This window comes from Acomys russatus, chromosome 4, assembly GCF_903995435.1.
Source record: "Acomys russatus chromosome 4, mAcoRus1.1, whole genome shotgun sequence".
Lineage (NCBI taxonomy): Eukaryota > Metazoa > Chordata > Mammalia > Rodentia > Muridae > Acomys > Acomys russatus.
Window position 1 is genome coordinate 48464417 of NC_067140.1, and position 22097 is coordinate 48486513.

The following is a 22097-nucleotide window of genomic DNA, read 5'->3' on the forward strand; positions in this document are numbered from 1 at the left end:
TATTAAAATAATAAATAATAAAAATAGGTTTATATAAGTTATAAGAGCTGCATAGAAACAAGCCTAGCTAAGGTCAAGTTGACATACTAATAAAAAAAGTCTCCATGTCATTATTGGAGCTATAGTCTACCTAGGAAATTCTCCAGTACCAGGCATGAGAAACATCTTTTCAAGTTGTTGGCCAGGAGAGTCCAAGCAATTCTGGAATCAATATAAGCTATTTTGATGCCTTTTGTTGCATCCCAGAAGTTGAATAATTTCTTGTTAGGCACTTCAGACACAAGACTTGAAGAAATCAAGCTGGCCCTGATCTCGAAGCCTTCTCCTTGGTACTATAAAAGCTTCCAAATGGAAAAAGTAACAAATAGTCCTACCCATGCTTGTAGACAGTTGTGCAGTAGTGGTTCTTATATATTGGTGATAACCAACAGCTATGTAATTGGACTTAAGTCTCACTCAATAGGTGGAAACGTATGCCTACCACTGTAAACCTAGCCAACTACCTGGGACTAATTAGATCATGTGCCCTAGAGGAGAACACATTTCTTCTCCTTTCCAAAGCCAGAATAATCTCTATCTGCATTCTTAATGTATGCCCTTAAACCTACAGGCAAGTGTAGCTCTCACCCCTTATCAGAAAACCGTCTTTGACAGCAGATGGAACTCATTACAGAAAGCCACATCTGGCCAAAATGCAGAGAACAAAGAAACATGGGGCTACCTTTCCCAGGTGAGATATCTGCAACACAACAGATCCTACATCTAAGGCTGAGGGAACATCAGTAAAGTGAGGTCAGAAGGATTGTAAGAGGCGGAGGACCAGGGAGGCTGCTGCCATATGTTTCCTATACTTGTCAGAAAAATGGGATCCATGAATCAACAATATGATTGCCTAAACAAGACCTAAATAATGACAATACCAAGTGACGTGCCACTTCATCCCTAAATAAAGAGCTATAGGCAATTACTTATTTATGAGGAAGGATCAGTTTCCATAATGAATGGGGACTCTAGCTGGTTACCAGTGGTCATCCTAAAAACATATACAAATGAGCAATACTACATAGACTTGGTATGTTATAGGTGTACATTTATTTGTCTACACATGTGTAGCAGTAATATATAAAACATGAATTTGAGAGAGCAGAGTGGCATGTGAAGGGTGCAATGGAGTGTAGAGTAGTGGGGAAATAGCATAAGTACAGTACACATACACAAAAATTTTTAAATAAAATTTAAAATATAAATAATTAAAACATGTGTAGTTTTAGGCTTTTTCCAGAAGTTTATCTTTACCACTCAAATTGTCTCCCTCACCCATTTTTAAACTTAATGAATATCTTCTCATTAAAAAAGAAACACTCTAACAGCAGAGCAACTTGAAACTGGCACAGTTATTGCTGCAACCAAAACTACCTTTGACATAAACACACGTAAAAGCAATTATTGGCACAGTTGAGAATTTAAATACAAATAAAATATTTGATTTCTCAATGTTATGTAGAAATATATTCTTTCTCTTCATGGAAAACATCATTTATTACTCAGTATAATAGGCTCACCTGACATGGTGATTGCCTCGATGTACTCAAAGTATTTTTAACATAGAAACTTTTAAGGGGACAAACTTCCAGTACTCACTTTGGAATTTTATATCTCAACCAAGCCATCTACATTGATATTCTAAAAGCCAGGCGCTGAGAAAATACTTTCCTGATTGCTATCTTCATCTCTCTGTTCCTCAATGTATAGATAACTGGATTTAGAAAAGGAGTCAAAACGGCATCAAATATAGCAAGAAATTTATCTACATGTGTTGAAGGGGCAGGCCACACATAGAAAAAAATCAATGGGCCAAAAAACAGAACTACAACAGTAACATGAGCCAACAGAGTAGAAAGCGCCTTGGACGAACGTCCTGAGGAGTGCTTCTGAACAGTGATGAGGAGGAAGACATAGGAGAATATGAGTAAAAAGAACGCAACCAGGGAAATGAACCCACTATTGGCAGTGACCATCAACTCCAGTTTATAAGTATCTGTGCATGCAAGTTTGATGAGTCGTGGTATGTCACAGTAGAAGCTGTCTAGTATGTTAGGGCCACAGAAGGGCAAGTTTATAACAAACACCAACTGAGCCAATGAATGAATAAGGCCAATGATCCAAGCAGCCACTAATATTAACAGGCACATCCGTGGGCTCATTATGGTCAGATAGTGAAGGGGTTTGCATATGGCCACATACCTGTCAAAGGCCATGGCTATAAGTAGCACCATCTCAGTGCCCCCAACAGCATGACTAAAAAATATCTGACTGATACAGCCTCCAAAAGAGATGACTTTCTGCTTTCTGAAAAGATCACAAATCATTTTGGGTGCTGCAATAGAACAAAATATAAGATCAATAACAGAGAGGTTGGCCAGTAGAAAATACATGGGCGAATGCAAGTAGGGATCAGAAGTGACTGTGACAACTATGATGAAGTTTCCAGTCAAACTGGACACATAGAACAGACAAAAAAAGAAAAAAAGAAAAATCTGTATCTCCCAGGAATTTGAGAGCCCCAGCAGGACGAATTCAGATACTGCAGAGTGGTTTGCTCTAACCATTGGCCCAATTCAGATTTCAGTTTAATGTTACCTAAAGGGGAAAAATGAAAATATTTACATTAGTAGTATATGCATATTCAGTATGGAAAGATGGAGTAACTGTGGAAGGAAAATATTACCTGAGCATTTCACAAAAATTGAATGGTATTCTGTTGGCCACTACTGCTCTTGTTACAAATGACAATCAAGGCATTTCTGGAAAGAGGAGTTGCTGCAGAGATCTCTAACACAAGCAACTCTAAGAAATACAGTCGACTGGTATACATGCCAGACCTAATCAAAAACAAAAGCAGAAAGAATTGATGTTGATGGGCTGAGATGGTGCATTTGATGTTAACCACTGTCCCACTGAAGTCAGAATTACTGGTCTCATCTACAGGATAGACAATGGCCATTGCACAGGAGAGTCTCTGATTTTGTTTCTCAAGTCAGAAATCATCTTTCTCTAGATTGTCATTTCAAAGATTTTATTCTTTCATATTCAAATCAAATAGCACCTCATCTGTTACATCCTCCGCATGACCAACCCCACACATTCACCCATTTCACATCTGATACTTTGTCTTAATCATTCTGGTTGATTTTTAAATCTTCCTTTTAAAAGGAAGATTTTGAGTGAATTAATATTTTTTGAAAGAGTTCATATCTGTGAATTCATTCCATCCATTTGTGCCAAGAAATAGTTTATAGACTAGTAAGTAGTCGTGAAAGCAAAAATGTATTTTTAAAGTATTTAACCTCCTAGATTTATATTTTTGCAGATGTAAATATACAAGTAAAAGTAGACATTTAAATTAAGAGACCAGATCTCAAATGCTGGTTTTACTCTGTAGAAAATTTAAGTAAGGAACAACAAGGCAGTATTGGAAATGCAATTCTAAGTTGGGGCTCATGAGACAGTTCTTGCTCATCATTCAGATGAGAAAATGAGTTAATGGTAAACAAATCATTACGTTATTTGGGGAGATATTTTATGAAGACACAGTAGACACCGCAGCAAGAACAAGCACCCTAAAGTGTGAACTCATTTGCAATGTCCAAAAACCATAAAGAGGTGAAAGAGGCTAATGTGCGTGAAATGAGGGTAGTGTAGATGAAGTCTACGAGGTAACAGGAACAAAGATCATGTAAGCCCTGCTGGGACATTTTAAATGCACACTATCAGAATGCTTCAAAATCCCTTGGCTAAATGGGATAATGCAGGCTTGACTATAACACAGAATAAAATTATCAACTGAAAAAAAATCAAAACTATAAAACAATAGCAAAATAACAGAAAAATAAGGTTATCTTTCTAAGCATAAACATTCTCATGTCAAAAAAACTTTTATAAGTATCCAAAATAATATAGTAATATCTCCAAGGTCTCAGACTGCAAAGTCTAATGTGCCTTTTGTGTGTAAAATCTCTCTTCCAGATACTTCCTAGAAACAGCAGCAAGTGTTTGGGCAACTGGAATTTTCATGTTAGAAAAGAATATGAAGCCTAAGATTGCCCAACAACTATGAAGACGAGTAAAATAGAACTAAATTAAACAAAGAAACCAAAACAGGTGGTGTTTGCATCTAAGACAGCTCACTAAAAAAAGAAGGAAGTGAGGCAAAGAACTAAGTACCAATAGATGACAAAAACACATGAGTTGTGTCTTCTGAGTCTCAAAGACAAGAGTTGCACCCTGTCTCCCAGGACGCCTCAGTGATAACAGAACTTCTTTTGTTCTAAGAAACCGGAGCTTATTCTAAATTCTAAATTTGAATTGTTTCTGTACTCTAGGCATCCTCTCAGTATAACCTTGTCTTCTTTATTATTTTTTTTTTCACCTAAAGGCCATGAAAGTGAGAAACCATAACTCTCTAACGTTTACTTTCTAAAAATTATTCTATGTTGTAGATTTGCATAGTCTCCTAAAACAGATTGTTACTCATCTGAAGTTCATAGTTTAAAAAAAAAAAAAAAAAAAAAAAGGATTGGTTGCCTCTGTTATAAAATCAGAGAAGTAAAATATCTGGCCCCATGCACACCAAGAAAATATTTAAATTTTACAAAATAATACTTTATTTAAGAATACAGTATTAATCTTTTGGGTCCATTTGTGTTATAGTGCATATTTCTCTGCACTTGAGTGAACTATCAAGTCAAATACTGAACTTGCACACATGTCTGTTTTTCCACAAACAAAAAATGCACAAATGATATCAGAAATTTTGCTACTCAGGTCTTTTCCTTTCTTCCTCCTTTCTGAGGTTATCTGTCTCAAGAAGTAAGCAGTCAAATTGTTACCCATTCACTCACATTTTTCATAATGTCAATATATATACTCCTGAATTCTTGTTTATTTTTCCCTGGATCTTATCTAAGTTTATTTCAGTTGTAATAACCAAAATTGAAAAGGAGACATAAAAAAGTAAAAACGCAATAAACATAGTTCATAGCAAAAATTTTATTTTCCCCATTTAATACTATTTTAGCAATTTTATATGTGTGTAAATTATAAGATTCTGAAATTAAACATGCATGAGAGGCTTTCAAAAGCAATCAACAATTATTCAACCTCTAATTTGTGTGTCTATCATTTGGGTTTTGTTTTTTTAAATGCTTTTATTTTATTACACATGTATAAGACAAACTACATACAGCAGGGAGGACCATGGGACAATCATGAGAATAATGAGTTCTATACATGTTACGTTCATAGTGACTTGGCCATCTGCATTCGACTCATTTGAAGTAAGTGTCTTTCCTGTCTTGTTGGGTCAAAATAGAACTAAAATCTATTAATTATTTCTAGTTAATGTGTCTGTGAGCATGGAAACAAATCAAAACAAGTATTCCTGGTTTTCAACTTCTATACGTTATGCACCTACATTGATTCTCAGTGTGGTTAATGGCAAAATCCTTTACCAAATTATATGTAAGCTTCAAAACTCTTCATCTATGCTGAAGACTTCAGATTTTCCATAAACCAAAGGTACATTTTTTAACTACTTAGGCAAAGGTCAATGCCTGCTGTTACCTGCCTTTATCCACAAATTACAATGTTTTATTTACTTTCAATTGTTATCTGTTCCGTCTTCTCTACATTAACTTGTCTTTTTTACAAAACCCTATTTTATCTACAGATAAAATTCTGCCACTAGGCTGCTTTTTTGAAATTAAAGTGAGAATGTCGAGGTTTTTTTTCCACTGCCATATTTTTTTCTATCTTTCACCTACCTGTTTCCAAAACATAGCATCTTCCAGTCAGAGAATTCTGTAATGTTTGAGTTCTGACATAGACAAATGCTATTATAGAAAAAAGCTGAGCAAACGAAAGAGGGCATTGAGAGTGTGGAGAGTAATGACCAGGTGCTGGAAAGCCTAGAGCCCAGATATGCCAACATTGCTCATGTGACCCAGGGAATTGCCACTGGAATCCAATTGGTTTGGTGAAAGTAACCAATGAGAATCTCCTAATGAGTCACAGGAGAGAAAGTAAAACTGAAACAGCAAGTTCTTAGACCATCACTATTAATGATTTGTATCTATTAATTCAAACCTGATGACTTAAAATAAACCAGTATTTGAGAAAGATAAAAAATAGTCAAAACCATGCGACTTTCACTATTTTGTTCAGTGAGCACATATAATCTAGAACACTCAAAAATTAATTTCTTTCACATTAAAAAGTGGTGTACAATTCTATAATCTCCAAAATTATACCAGAAGCTATTTTGTTAAATTCTACTAGATTCTAAATACTTTGAAAGTAATAACTAAACATAGAGTTTATTGACTCTATTTGTTCTCCATGTCCAAGGACCTTCAAGCCCCACAAAGAGACACATGCGTGCAAGGACCACATTTTAATCTATTCTGCATAACAGTCTTCCTAAAGGCATGAACAGTGTAGAGGAGAGGAGCTGAGAAGAAAGATCATGGAAGTCTACTGCTGAGGCTTGAGGAAGACTCCATAGAGGAAATAAATATTAAATAAAGATTTGAAACTTTGAGTCAGGAATGAGGAAAATAAGGATTAACTGTAAAAACTAACAGCATACTGAGTGAAAAGAGGATGATGTGTTCAGCATTGTGTGTGTTGCTGTGTTTTTCACTTTTATTATTGTATTTTTAAATTCCTCATTCAAGTATATATGTTCAGCATATATACCTCTATATTCCCTCATTCTCTCTTTTCTTCACTGATCCCTCTCCAATTATTCCCCTTTATTCCCCTAGACAGTTTCATGTCATATCCATATACATGATTTTAAGAATCCATATAAAAATCTAAGAACCACAACTGTGAGAAAATGTGTATTTGTCTTGATGGCTTAATTCATTTAATATCATTATCTCCAGTTAGATTCATTTTCCTGCCAGTGAAATAACTTTCTTCCTGTTTATGGCTAAAAATTTTTTGTTGTGTGTGTTTACTACATTTTTCTTATTTGTTTTTCTTTTGTGGGATACCTAAGTTTGTTTTTTGACCTGGCTATTGTGAACGTGCTGCAGTAAGTTCTGATGTGGAAGCATCTCTGTGGCATATTATCCCCAAGTCTTTCAGGTAAACTCACAGGCGTGGTCTATGTGGCTCTATGGTAATTTTGTTTTTAGTTTGTTTTTTTTTTTTTTCTTTTTGAGTTTTTTGGTTTTTGTTTGGTTTGTTTTTTTGTTTGTTGTTGGTGGTGGTGGGGGGGAGGTGGGTTGTTGGTTCTTTTTGTCAAAAGAAAATTTTTCCATAGGATCTGGGCTAGTTCATGCCTTTCATTAGGAGTGCATAAATATACCTGATTGATATTTAATATTTATTTTCTCTTTTCTAATTTTTATTAGTTTTCTCCAGAAAATAATCATATTCATCTCCTTCCCAGATTCTCCCAGATCTACCTCCAATTTCCTACCTACCCAACTTTGTGTACTCTTGTTTTTTTATAACTTATTAAGTACATCTGCTCACACAGTGCTCTATGTATAGCCTTCCACTGCAGTGTAGTCAACCCACAGGGGTCACACACTCCTAAAGCAAATGAACTCTACTCCTTTCAGCAATGATCAATTGCCAACTTCTCTTAGCTAGGGGTGTGACTTTATGCCCACCTTCATCTCTCCATGCTGGAATTTCGTCTGCCTTTTTCTTTCTTCTTTTAAATATAACAAGATAAAATGTAAGATGTAACAAAAACTAACACACTAGAATTGGAAAAGACAAATCAACAGAAGACAAGGACTCAAGGGAAGGCACAAGAGACAGAAACCCACTCCTTCACACACTTAAGAATCCCATAAAACACTAAACTGGAAACCATAATACATACACAAAAGACCTGGTGCAGACTCATGAAGGCACTATGCATGCTGCTTCGGTCTCTGAGATTTAATATAATCTTTAATTGTATTGATTTAGAGGGCCTTATATCTGGGTGTCCTCCATCCCTTCTGGATCTTACACTCTTTCTGCCATCTCTTCCATAGGTCTCCCTGATCCTGAGGAGAGGGATTTGATGGAAACATCCAACTTAGGGTTGAGTGTTCCAAAGTCTCTCACTCCTTACTCTCTATATAATGTCTGCTGTGGATCTCTGTATTTGTTCCTATCTGCTGCAGAGAACGTTTCTCTGATGATGGATGAGTAAGGCACTGATTAGTACAGCAGAATGTCATTAGGAGTCATTTTATCACTACAGATTTTGTTTGCTTATATTTTGTTTTTGTTTTGTTTTGTTTGTTTTTTAGACAAGTAGCATTTGGTTTTGCCCAAAGCTCCTGGGCTATCTAGTCTAGTTCTTGGTTACCAAGTAGTATCAGGTATGGGTTCCTTTTCATGTAATGGACCTTAAGTCAAATCAGATATTGATTCAATACCTTCACAAGCTTTGTGCCACCATTGCCCTAGCCATACTACCATGAATGTACCTAACTGCCCCCCCTTTTTGACGGCTGTTATTCTAACAGAATGGAGTTGAATTTCAGTGTAGTATTTTTTAAATATTTTTATTCATTCATTGAGAATGCCATATATGTATACAATGAATTTTTATCAAATTCTTGTATTCTTTGTTCTTAACTACTGAGTCCAATTAGTGCTGCAGATATGTGGATTGTTATAGCAAGCCACCGGAACATGAACGACTTACCTACCCAGGGATCTACCCCTAAAGCAAGCTAATTACTGCCTCACAAATACAGCTGTCGAATATACTGGGCCACAAAGCTGAAGATGATGCATCAACATTATAGAGAGTTTTGGGTGACTTCAGGCAGCAAATTGTCTCTCTCATTTTTTCATTTTGGAAGCTGCTAACCTGCACTTCTGCTTTACTCAGGTAATTAAGTTTTATTCCTTCTCAAGTATCTGATGGAGTTAAAGACCAGATAGTTTAGTTTTATAATTAAGTTTAGTTGTTTAGGAGTTAAGATGCTTTTAGGTCTAGATAGATGTTTTAAGTAGATAAGAGATAAAATATGACAGATATTGATTTACATTCAGAATTTTAGACTCACCAAGATAGGAAAGATGTTTTCATCAAGGTTGCCGAATACAAATAGCCCAAACACTACGAATGTAACACCTATATAATTCCTGATTGTGCCATGGTTCTTTTTGCTGTATGTAGTTTATTTATAATAATATAAATGTACATGTTAAAAAAGAAAAATTAAATTAAAAAAAGAAAGCTCTCCCTCAGCAGCCATGAAGTACCCATAACTTCCTAGCAAGAGATAAAGCTTTGTGAGCCCCTCCCCCACGCTCATGTGTACTTTTACTGGATTAGTACTAGTTCTAGTTTATGCATTCACAGCTGCTGTGAGCTCAAGTGAAGAAAACACTGTTCTCGCAACAGTCCACCACAGCCTTTGGCTCTTACAATCTTTCCCTGCCCCCATTTCTGTGATTTACCTGATTCTTGAGGAGGATTGGAATAATAAAGATGTCTCATTTACCACTGAATATTACACAATATCTTATTCTATGCATGTTGACCAGTTATGGGTTTTTTATTAGGCACTTTTTATTGCATAAGGAAGCTTCATTGATTAGGCTTAAGCACTTCACCAACTTCTGGATGTAAAAGTATATATTTAGAGAGAATAGTTTAATATGATGTCAATTTAGCAACGTAGCGATTGTATGTTCTACCCTAAGGCTGATGACCTGCTCATCCATGTGTTTAGACCCAGATAAGACTGTCAGATATGAGGTTTGTCTTGTGTGGCAGGACGTATATATGAGATGCAATTATTTGAGTTGGCAACTCTATACTTTATTTTCAGTTTTTTTTTAAACACTGAATTTTTTTTCTTTTTTTTTTTTAATTTTTTTCTCTTTTTTTTTTATTAATTTATTCTTGTTACATCTCAATGTTTATCCCATCCCTTGTATTCTCCCATTCCTCCCCCCCCCCATTTTCCCATTATTCCCCTCCCCTATGACTGTTTAAACACTGAATTTTTAAAACTGGCTTTGAGATTGAAACTGATTCCCAAGAGAGAACTTCCTAACATAAGAAAGCTGACAAAAAAAAAATCTGACTTCTGTCAGAACTTCCCTTAAACTCATGTCTAGTACCTAAAATCCCCTTTCAAAGTTCTCCAAATATCAATAGAATATGTTTGATGATAAAAGGTTGTCATTGGGCAGCATAGGAACAAAATGTTTTTAACCCAAAACTCCAAGTCATATGAAACTCAGAAAACTCAAACAATGTCGTAATCCGTTTCCTTTGAGTTAGAAAATGGATGAAGTATCTAATGTATTAAAACTGTTAAGTTTGAATATGTGAAAATGATAGCTGAAGTATTCAAATTCAAGCTTAAATCAACAGAAAATGATTGATTCAATGGCAAAGATGATTCACCAAGGTTCTGGTGTTTTAAAATATGTTTTCTAGGTTTTGGGAATCCAAGATGGCGGCGAGCAGGGGAATCCAAGATGGCGGCGAGCAGTGTGGACCGTGTTTGGAGGCTCCAGTGAACAATTCAGGGAATTGCACAGATTTCTGAGCCAGGAACACCGAGGTCCGAACATCACGGCAGCGGGAGTGCTCCACGGTTCGGAGGAACCAGGGTGCGGAGGACCTGCGTGCCCCTGCACACGGGAGGAGCGTGGTTTTTCTCTGATCGGAGCGGCAGCGGCAGAGGCAGCAGCACCAGCGGCACCAGCAGCGGCGGCTGAGGTTTGCAGCTCATAGCCTTCCGGTGGAGGCGATTGGTGTGGTGGCTGGTGGGAGTTGCTGCGGGAGAGGGGACTCGGGGCAGGATTTGGGTCGCGTGGAGCCTTTGGACCCAGACTGGACTCAGCAGACAGTTCGGCCCCAGAGTCCCGGGTACTGGCCCGGCCCAGCAAGCAATTCTGCCTGAGGCACTAACTCAGCTCCAGCCACAGCTCCCCTGCTGTGGCGCAGGGTTAGTTGAGCATGCTGCTCCACACTAGGCAGCACCTCAGCTCAGCGGCAGCTCCCCTGCGGTGACACAGTCTGGGCAGAGCACTTGGTTTCACCACAGGCGCTAACTCAGAGCAGCTGCAGTTCTCCTGCTGTGGCGCAGGCCTGGCCTAGCACTCAGTTCCACGCTAGGCGCCACCTCAGCTCAGTGGCAGCTCCCCAGCAGTGACACAGTCTGGGCAGAGCACTTGGTTCCACCATTGGCGCTAACTCAGAGCAGCCGTAGTTCTCCTGCTGTGGCGCAGGCTTGGTGACGTGCTCAGTTCCATCCTAGGCACCGCCTCAGCTCAGCAGCAGCTCCCCTGCGGTGACACAGTCTGGGTGGAGCACTTGTTCCACCACTGGCGCTAACTCAAAGCAGCCGCAGTTCTCCTGCTGTGGCGCAGGCTGGACAGAGCTCTCGGTTCCACCAGCTCTAAGACTCTGGTTGGACACAGTGTGCAGTTGGAATCCAGAATTTCTGGCTGAGATTGGTGGTCAGTTCGGGCCCTGAGTCAATAACTGACCACAGCACGCACTTTGGGCCAAAAGGCCCTAGCGGAGCTTGGTGCGTAGTCCCAGCCCAAAAATTCTGGCTGGACCCTGTGTGTATTTTGGGCCCAGAATCCCTAGCTGAGCTTGGCAGACGGTTCAGGCCCTGAGAATCTAGCTGAGTTCAGCCTGTGGTTCGGTCCCAGTGCTCCTGGCTGGACTTGGCAGGGAACACAGAAGGCTGTGGATACCTTGGCCTGACCCAACGCTCATTCAGAGACCCAGATCAATTGCAGGATCCACGGAAGAGGGGGGCTGAGGATCACTGGCTGTGGGAGACCAGAACAACAGGGCTAACCTCTTAACATCCACACCAGTGAAGCTTTGAGCTCCCAGCCTAGGGAAATCATGAGAAAACAAGTGAATCTATCGTCAGACACCCTCCATTCAACTCTGGAAGCTACCCAACAAAAACAAAGATGGCAAGATGTCTAAAGGACAACGAAAAAGCATATGCAAAAAACCCCAAAACAACATGGCGTCTCCAGTTTCCAGCTATCCCAAAGAAAACAACCCAGAGAACTCAAATACAACGGAAATACAAGAAAATGACCTCAAATCCTTAGTAATGAGGATGATAATGGAGGAAACAAATAAAATTCGTAATCAAATGCAGGAAGACGCAGACAAACAGGTGAGAGATATAAAAGAAGCACATAGAGTGGAACTGGAAAAATTGCAGGAAAATGCAAACAACCAGATGAAAGAAATAGATAAAACGGTTCAAGCTCTGAAGACCTATAAAGAGGCAATGGAAGAAACTCAGGAATATACAAAAAATCAGATGAAAGAAATCAAAAAATCAGTTCAAGATCTGAAAATGAAAATGGATTCAATGATAAACACACAGACAGAAGAAAAACGAGAACGGGAGACCTCAGAGAAGAAGGTGAGCAACACAGAGGTGAGCTTTTCTAACAGAATCCAAGAGATGGAAGAACGAATCTCAGGGCTAGAAGATACAATCACAGATATTGAATCAACCATTAAAGAAAATGCCAAATCTGGAAAACTCCTGACACAAAACATCCAAGAAATTAAGGACACCATGAAAAGAAGAAATCTGAGGATAATAGGCATTGAAGAAAGAGAAGACATCAGACTCCAGGGCCCAGAAACTATTCTCAACAAAATCATAAAAGAAAATTTCCGCAATCTAAAGAAAGAAATGCCTATAAACATACAAGAGGCCTACAGAACACCAAATAGAATTGACCAGAAAAGAAAAACTGCCCGCCACATAATAATCAAAACACAAAACTTGTAGAACAAAGAAAAAATATTAAAAGCTGCAAGGGAAAAGGGCCAAATAACATTTAATGGTAAACCTATCAGAATTACACCCGACTTCTCAGCAGAGACCATAAAAGCCAGAAGGGCCTGGACAGAGATCCTGCAAACCCTAAGAGAACACAGATGCCAGGCCAGACTACTTTACCCAGCAAAATTATCAATAACCATTGATGGAGAAAACAAAATATTCCATGACAAAAACAAATTCAAACAGTACCTATCCACAAACCCAGCTTTACAGAAGGTACTAGAAGGAAAACTCCATCCCAAAGGGTCAAGCTACAACCAAAACTACCCAGGAAATAGATAACTATCCCATGGCAAAAACACAACTACACAAACGCTCAACTGGAAACAACATCAAAATTAAGACTCTTAACAGTCACTGGTCATTAATATCTCTCAACATCAATGGCCTCAATTCTCCAATAAAAAGACACAGACTAACTGAATGGGTACATAAACAAGATCCAACATTCTTCTGCATCCAAGAAACACATCTCACCCATAATGAAAGGCATTACCTCAGGGTAAAAGGTTGGAAAAAAATTTTCCAAGCAAATGGTCACAAGAAGCAAGCAGGTGTAGCCATTTTAGTATCGAACAAAATAGACTTTCAACCAAAATTAATCAAAAGGGATGAGGAAGGACACTTCATACTCATCAAAGGTAAAGTCAACCAAGATGACATCACAATTCTGAACATCTATGCTCCCAATACAAGGGCACCCACATTTGTAAAAGATCTCCTAAAAAAGCTTAAACCACACATCGATCCCCACACAATAATAGTGGGAGACTTCAACACCCCACTCTCACTGAAGGATAAGTCATTGAAACAGAAACTAAGCCGAGAAATAACATCATTAACCAATGCCATGGGTCAAATGGATCTAACAGATATCTATAGAACCTTTCACCCAAACAAGAAAGAATACACCTTCTTCTCTGCACCCCATGGAACCTTCTCCAAAATTGATCACATCGTAGGTCACAAAGCAAGCCTCAATAGATACAAGAGGATTGAAATAATACCTTGTATCCTATCAGATCACCATGCTCTTAGGCTGCAATTCAACAACAACAGAAATAACAAAAAGCCTACACGTACGTGGAAACTAAACAACTCTCTGCTAAATGACACCTGGGTCAGGGAAGAAATAAAGAAAGAAATCAAGGAGTTTCTGAAATTCAATGAAAATGAAGAAACAACATACCCAAATTTGTGGGATACATTGAAAGCAGTGCTAAGAGGAAAATTCATAGCACTAAGTGCCTTTAAAAAGAAATTGGAAACATCGCACATAAGCATCTTAACAACACAACTGGAAGCCCTAGAAAAAAAAAGAAGCAGAAACACCCAAGAGTAGTAGACCCCTGGAAATAATCAAACTCAGGGCTGAAATTAACAAGTTAGAAACTAAGAAAACAGTCCAAAGAATCAACAAAACCAAAAGCTGGTTCTTTGAGAAAATCAACAAGATAGACAGACCATTAGCCAAACTAACTAAAAGGCAGAGAGACAGTACTGAAATCAACAAATTCAGAAATGAAAAGGGAGACATAACAATAGACACTGAAGAAATTCAAAGAATCATAAGATCCTACTTTGAAGGCATATACGCCACAAAATTTGAAAATCTAAGGGAAATGGACGATTTTCTTGAACAATTTCACTAGCCAAAGTTGAATGAAGAACAGATAAACAAGCTAAATAGTCCCATTTCCCCTACAGAAATAGAAGCAATCATCGATGGTCTCCCAACCAAAAAAAGCCCAGGGCCAGATGGTTTTAGTGCAGAATTCTACCAGACCTTTAAGGGCGACCTATTACCGATACTCTTCAAGCTACTCCAAAAGATAGAAATGGATGGAAAATTACCAAATTCATTCTATGAGGCCATAGTCTCATTGATACCTAAACCTCACAAAGACTCAACAAAGAAAGAGAATTTCAGACCAATTTCTCTTATGAACATAGATGCAAAAATACTAAATAAAATACTTGCAAAACGAATACAGGAGCACATCAAAGATATCATTCATCATGACCAAGTAGGCTTCATTCCAGGCATGCAGGGATGGTTTAATATACGGAAATCCATCAATGTAATCCACCATATAAACAAACTGAAAATAAAAAACCACATGATCATCTCCTTGGATGCAGAGAAAGCATTTGATAAAATTCAACACCCATTCATGTTTAAAGTTTTAGAGAGATCGGGGATACAAGGCACTTTCCTCAACATAATAAAGGCTATATACAGCAAGCCAATAGTCAAAATCAAAGTAAATGGTGAGATACTCAAGGAAATTCCTCTAAAATCGGGAACAAGGCAAGGCTGCCCACTCTCTCCATATCTCTTCAATATAGTACTCGAAGTTCTAGCCAGAGCAATAAGACAACAAAAGGAGATCAAGGGTATCCAAATGGGAAAGGAGGAAGTCAAATTATCCCTCTTTGCAGATGATATGATAGTGTACATAAGTGACCCTCAAAACTCCACCAGAGAACTCCTAAAGCTGATAGACACCTTCAGCAAATTGGCTGGATACAAAATTAACTCAAAAAAGTCTGTAGCCTTCCTATACACAAATGACAAGCTTGCAGAGGAAGAGATTAGGAAAACCACACCCTTCACATTAGCCACAAGCAATATAAAATATCTAGGAGTTACCCTAACTAAGCAAGTGAAGGACTTGTATGAAAAAAATTTCAAAACTCTGAAGAAAGAGATTGAAGATGACCTGAGAAGATGGCATGATCTTCCTTGCTCATGGATCGGGAGAATTAACATAGTAAAAATGGCCATCCTACCAAAAGCAATCTACAGATTCAATGCAATCCCTATCAAAATACCTACAGAATTTTTTAAAGACATTGAAAGTTCAATTCTGAACTTCATATGGAAAAACAAAAAACCCAGAATAGCTAAAACAATCTTGTACAATAAAAGGTGCTCCGGAGGAATCTCCATACCTGATCTCAAACTGTACTATAAAGCAATAGTAATTAAAACAGCATGGTACTGGCACAGCAACAGGCTGGTTGATCAGTGGAATCGAATCGAAGACCCAGATATGAATCCACACACATATGGTCACTTGATTTTTGACAAAGAAGCCAAATCCATTCAATGGAAAAAGGATAGCATCTTCAACAAATGGTGCTGGTCTAACTGGAGGTCTATGTGTAAAAAAATGAAACTGGACCCATATTTGTCACCTTGCACAAAACTCAAATCCAAGTGGATTAAAGACCTCAACATAAAACCAGAGACACTAAGCCACTTAGAAGAAAAAGTGGGAAAGAGCCTGGAACATATTGGCACAGGAGACAACTTCCTGAACAGAACACCAACGGCCCAGGCCTTAATGTCAACCATTAATAAATGGGACCTCATGAGGCTGAGAAGCTTCTGTAAGGCATGAGACACTGTCAAGAGAACAAAGCGACAGCCTACAGACTGGGAAAAGATCTTCACCAACCCTACATCTGACAAAGGTCTAATATCCAAAATATATAAAGAACTCAAGAAATTAAACACCACCAAACCAAATAACCCAATTGAGAAATGGGGCTTGGAACTAAACAGAGAATTCTCAACAGAGGAGTATCAAATGGCTGAGAAACACTTAAAGAAATGCTCAACCTCCTTAGTCATCAGGGAAATGCAAATCAAAACAACTCTGAGATTCCATCTTACACCCATCAGAATGGCTAAGATCAAAAACTCAAGTGACACCACATGCTGGCGAGGATGTGGGGAGAGAGGAACACTCCTTCATTGCTGGTGGGAATGCAAACTAGTACAGCCACTTTGGAAATCTATCTGGTGCTATCTCAGAAAAATGGGAATAGGGCTTCCTCAAGACCCAGCTATCCCACTCCTTGGAATATACCCAGAAGCTGCTCCAGCACACAACAAGAAAATTTGCTCAACCATGTTCATAGCAGCCTTATTCATAATAGCCAGAACATGGAAACAGCCTAAGTGTCCCTCAGTAGAAGAGTGGATAAAGAAACTGTGGTACATATACACTATGGAATACTACTCAGCTATTAAAAACAAGGAATTCCCGAAATTTGTGGATAATGGATTGAGCTAGAAATGATCATAATGAGTGAGTTAACCCAGAAGCAGAAAGAATCAAATGGTATATACTCACTTATATCTGCATACTAGCCCAAGGGGCATGTCCCACGAAAGCCTTCACTTACCAGGAAACTGGGACAGAGGGGAAGGCATCCTATTGGGACTCTAAATGAGAGACGCATGGGAGAATAGCAAAACAAAAGGATACAGAGGGTCCTAGAAATCTACAAGTAGAACAATATGATAGGCAGATTTGGGCCCAGGGGTCCCGCTCAAACTAAGGCACCAGCCAAGGACAATACAGGAGGTAAACTTTAAACCCCTACCCAGATCTAGCCAATGGTCAGAATATTCTCCACAGTTGAGTGGAGAGTGTGATACGACTTTCTCACGTACTCTGGTGCCTCACATTTGACCATGTCCCCTGGAGGGGGAGACCTGGTGGCACTCAGAGGAAGGACAGCAAGTAGCCAAGAAGAGACTTGATACCCTATGAGAATATACAGGGGGGACGTAATCCCCCTCAGGAACAGTCATAGGGGAGGGGAATAATGGGAAAATGGGGGGGGGGGAGGAATGGGAGGATACAAGGGATGGGATAAACATTGAGATGTAACAAGAATAAATTAATAAAAAAAATTTCAAAAAAAAGAAAAAAAATATGTTTTCTAATTACATTGAGTGTACATGTATCCATTATCGTTTTAAGAATAAGATTACCATAAGTCAAATCGAAGACCCGTTTTGTCATAACCCTTTATTCCCTGCCCTGTTGGAGTGATGATTTTCTGCACTGTGTATTCAAATGCTGAGTTCTGTGGCAGAGATCTGGTTTCAGTCTGGACTTTGGTGTTGTCATTATTAGGAAGTATTTCCTATCTTAGTATTTTGTAAACATTATTGTTCTCCATCAACTTCTGATTGGTCAAATAAAAAGCTGAACAGCCTACAGCTGGGCAAGAGAGGGAAAGACAAGACTTCCAGGACCAGAGGAAGAAAGAGAGTCACTGGGGAGAGTTGTCACTGAAACACAGATGAAGAAGGTGATGCCAGGGAGAGACTAAGATGCCAGGGAACAGGACATGTGGCTGTGAACTATGTCAGGCCAATACTATCAGGTTAGGATAGCTGATTATTTACCCCGCTGTAATGTGGAGCTTTTTATAAATATAAAGGTCCCTGTGTCATTGTTCAGAGCAAGGGCAAGCATAAAAAATCCATAAGGTTACACTACCCACTCCTCTTAGGATAGCCATCATATAGTGTGTATTCTCTCATATCTTTGTTGTGTTTTACATTTACACACACTTGTCTTTGTAAATGAATGTGACTTTACTTTCACAGATATTTTAGTGAATGAATCAAGGTCCAAGCAACAAGGTATATAGAATTCAAGTAATAGAAAAGAATTTATTAAAGGAAGAATATTCATATTCAGAATTTGAGTAGTGTGCAAACCAATAAGAGGTGATAAAATAATCAGGGATGACTAGAATGGTGAGTTCTTACCATACGAAGGACAACAGGACTAAGAAAGAAATAGAGGTAAAATACATAACTACAGAACAAAGGTAATAGCTAGGAGCTGTTAGCAGAAGAGTGGCACAGCTGCTTTCATAAGTATGCACATTGAAGGGTCACCCTTTATCCTAAACGGAGTGTCCCCCAAAAGCATTGTAATTCCTTCTACCATCTAGTCCAAGTCCTCAAGTCACTGGCTTATAAGGAATGAAGCATGTGTGTAGACTAGTTAGTTCTGTGTTATGAATTCATTATTTCATCTGATATAAAATGTCCTATGGGTAGAGGCAATATTGTATGAATAACACAGAAATGGATAAACTGTTCTTTCCATGCACAAATGACAGGGACAGCACTGCTCACTCACAGACTTCTCAGTAAAGTAGAACCAACCTGAGGATATAGAGTATGTGAGTACTTGTATGAACAAGACTTTACACAATAAGGAAGTCATTCAGCAGCACAGGTAAGTCTGACACTAGTGATCCACATCCTGCATCTCAAGCCAATGAGCAAGTACTGTGGAAATGACAGTGTCATGCAGTGAACATCATGGACAAACTTACCTTGTGTCTGTCAGTGCACTAAATTTGATTATGTAGATGACTGTTAACAGTGGTGACATATATGCAAATGATTGGGACCTGGAGGAACTGAATGTTGAGATTTATTAAAAGGCAGAAAAGCTTTAGGATGGTTTTACTCCCATATCCCCAGGGTAAGCCAGAGTGCTGGCAGCAACACACACAGCACCTCCTATGCAGCAACTCACAACATGAGCACACTGTTACTTCAAGTCCTCTTTCCAAATGCTACTCATTTCTTCTTGAGTTTTACTTTAATGTAGACATATACTAAGAAAAGAAGAAGAAAGAGAAATATGGGAGAATAGGAAAATAGAAGGACCCAGAAGGTCCTAGAAACCTACAAGAAGAACATCATGATGGATGGATCTAGACCCAGGGGTGTCTACTTAAACTACTGCACTTACCAATGACAATACATGCAGTACGCATAGAACCCCTACTCAGATCTAGCCAATGGACAGGACATTCTCCACAGTTATGTGGAGAGTGGGGTCTGACTCTGACATGAACTCTGGTGCCCCATATTTGACCACTTTCCCTTGGTGGGGAGACCTGGTGGCACTCAGAGAAAGAATAAGCAGGCTACCAAGATGAGATGTGACAGGCTATGCCCCTTTCTATCACATACCCAGGGGAGGGAAATTGGGTAAAAGAGAGAGGGAGGGAGGAACAGGAGGATGTCAGTGAAGGAATAACAATTATGATGTAATCTGAATTAATTAATACAAAAAAATTTTAAAAACTAGAGATAAAAAAGAAAAAAATGAATAAAAATTGAATGTATTTGAGTACAATAATGCTAATTAGACAAAAATATGTTTTCTTAGTTCCTTGTTAGTATTCCAAAATTGCTCTAGAAAGTTCTACACAAAATAAGTACCCATTATATCCCTGTGTGTGTATTCTGATTTAAACCACTGTCCACAAGTGAAAAACTCCAAATGGGTAATTTGTACAAACTATAGGAGACAGAAACTGGTTCAGACCAATAAGCCTTTATAAGTCTGCCAAAAGATATCCAGAAATTCTTGCATATGAGATAATTTATAGTTTGATAGGTTATCCAATCCTAAGGTGATCCTATTATCCATAAACATGTACATATGAGCAACATTAAATATATTCATTATGTTGATATATAATCTTATATATGTGCGTGTGTAAGATTGTGTGTGTGTGTTGCAATAATAATTAAATAAATCACCTACTAGAGAAACAATAAAATAGGCCAGATAGGAGTTGGAATTAAGACACAGAAAAATGAAAATTATTTGAATAAAATACTCATGTATAAAAATCTAAAAAAATAAAATAAGTGTAAAAGAATATAGAGAGAAAGTTTTTACTTGTTCTAACAGCCTTAATCCATCAGTTACTTCAAATATATATCATTCCTTAGGAATGTAGGTTAAGGATTATTGTAATCTTTGCTTTATAATTTCATGTAGTTTTCTGTTTTCAGGAGAGATTTTTTTTCTCTTGCCTAAGCAGATGAAAAAATATGTATACATTTTTTATGTATGAAATATATGTGCATTTGTGCAAACATTATTCTGAGGTTGATGATCGAAAAGATTCTACATAAGCTCCCTCAAAGACAGTCCACAGTACGTCAATTTAAGAAGTTTTCCTATAACTAACTAGCTGTCTGCATACTCTCTTCATGGCCACCTTCATTTCTTGATTTCTGAATGTGTAGATCACAGGATTCAGAAAAGGAGTAACAACTGCATCAAATATGGCCAGAAATTTATCCAGATGTATAGAAGGAGAAGGCCAGGCATAGAAAAATATCAAAGGGCCAAAGAATAAAACAACGACAGATACATGAGCTGAAAGAGTGGACAGGGCTTTAGAGGAGCCACTTGAAGAGTGTTTCTGCACAGTGGTTATGATGACAATATAGGAAATGATCAGTATGAAGAAGGAGCCCACAGAGATGAACCCACTGTTGGCTGTGACCATAAATTCCAGTTGGTAAGTATCTGTGCAGGCAAGTTTGATGAACCGAGGAAGGTCACAGTAGAAGCTGTCCAACACATTCGGCCCACAGAAAGGTAAGTTTATCACAAAAGCCAGTTGAACCAGAGAATGCATAAGGCCAACCACCCAGGCGGCCACTGAAAACAAGATGCACATCCTTGGGCTCATAATTGTCAGGTAATGGAGAGGCTTACAGATGGCCACATATCTGTCAAAGGCCATGGCTATGAGTAAAACCATCTCCATACCACCAATGAAGTGAATGAAGAAGATTTGAGTGATGCAGCCTCTAAAGGAGATGACTTTGAGTTTTCTGAACAAGTCGTAAATCATCTTGGGAGAACAAACAGAAGAAACACCCAAGTCAATGAAGGAGAGATTAGCCAGCAGAAAGTACATGGGAGAATGTAAGTGAGGATCAGATGCCACAGTGAACACAACTAAGCAGTTTCCCATCATGCTTGCTGCATACAACACAGAGGAGAACACAAAGAGCAGTAGCTGAACACTCCAGGAGTTGGTGAGTCCCAAGAACACAAACTCGGACACCACAGAGTGATTCACTCCTCCCATGGCTTTTTTGGCAGTGCTACCTGGAGGAGGAAACAGGAGAAACTATAAATTATAACTATATTAATGTAAATTCGTGTGTGTGTGTGCGTGCATGCACAAGTGCTAAGCATCACTAGTAATCAGAGGATCATAATTTCCAACTGCAGTGAAATACCACCTTACACTTTGCTAAAACACAAGGGAAGGTGGACAGGAAGCCTTGGGAGAAGAAGGGACATGGAAATGAGGAACACACATGTTGATTTCTAAATTTTAAATTTAAAAAAAAATAACAGCTTTGGTTGGATTTTTAAAAGGAAGTACCCCTATAAAATCTTGATTTGAATATAAATTAGTACTTTCAGGAAGACAAAGCTTTCTTGAGGGAGCTTCATAAATTAAAAATACAAACTGGTGGTGTTTAATTTCTTGAGTTCTTTATATATTTTGGATATTAGACCTTTGTCAGATGTAGGGTTGGTGAAGATCTTTTCCCAGTCT

General features: G+C 38.4%; 2 protein-coding genes across 2 annotated transcripts; both read right to left on the reverse strand.

Moving 5' to 3' along the window:
• Positions 1-1670: 1670 nt before the first annotated feature.
• Positions 1671-2609, reverse strand: LOC127188594 (olfactory receptor 4F15-like). Its single transcript, XM_051145024.1, has one exon. The coding sequence runs from the start codon at positions 2607-2609 to the stop codon at positions 1671-1673; it is 939 nt and encodes a 312-aa protein (XP_051000981.1).
• An 18069-nt stretch (positions 2610-20678) lies between these two features.
• On the reverse strand, positions 20679-21617 carry LOC127188596 (olfactory receptor 4F3/4F16/4F29-like). Its single transcript, XM_051145025.1, has one exon. The coding sequence runs from the start codon at positions 21615-21617 to the stop codon at positions 20679-20681; it is 939 nt and encodes a 312-aa protein (XP_051000982.1).
• Positions 21618-22097: the final 480 nt, after the last annotated feature.

Bases quoted from the DNA above. Each gene is read 5' to 3' on its own strand.
- LOC127188594 (XM_051145024.1), bottom strand. From the start codon at position 2,609: ATGGTTAGAGCAAACCACTCTGCAGTATCTGAATTCGTCCTGCTGGGG.
- LOC127188596 (XM_051145025.1), bottom strand. From the start codon at position 21,617: ATGGGAGGAGTGAATCACTCTGTGGTGTCCGAGTTTGTGTTCTTGGGA.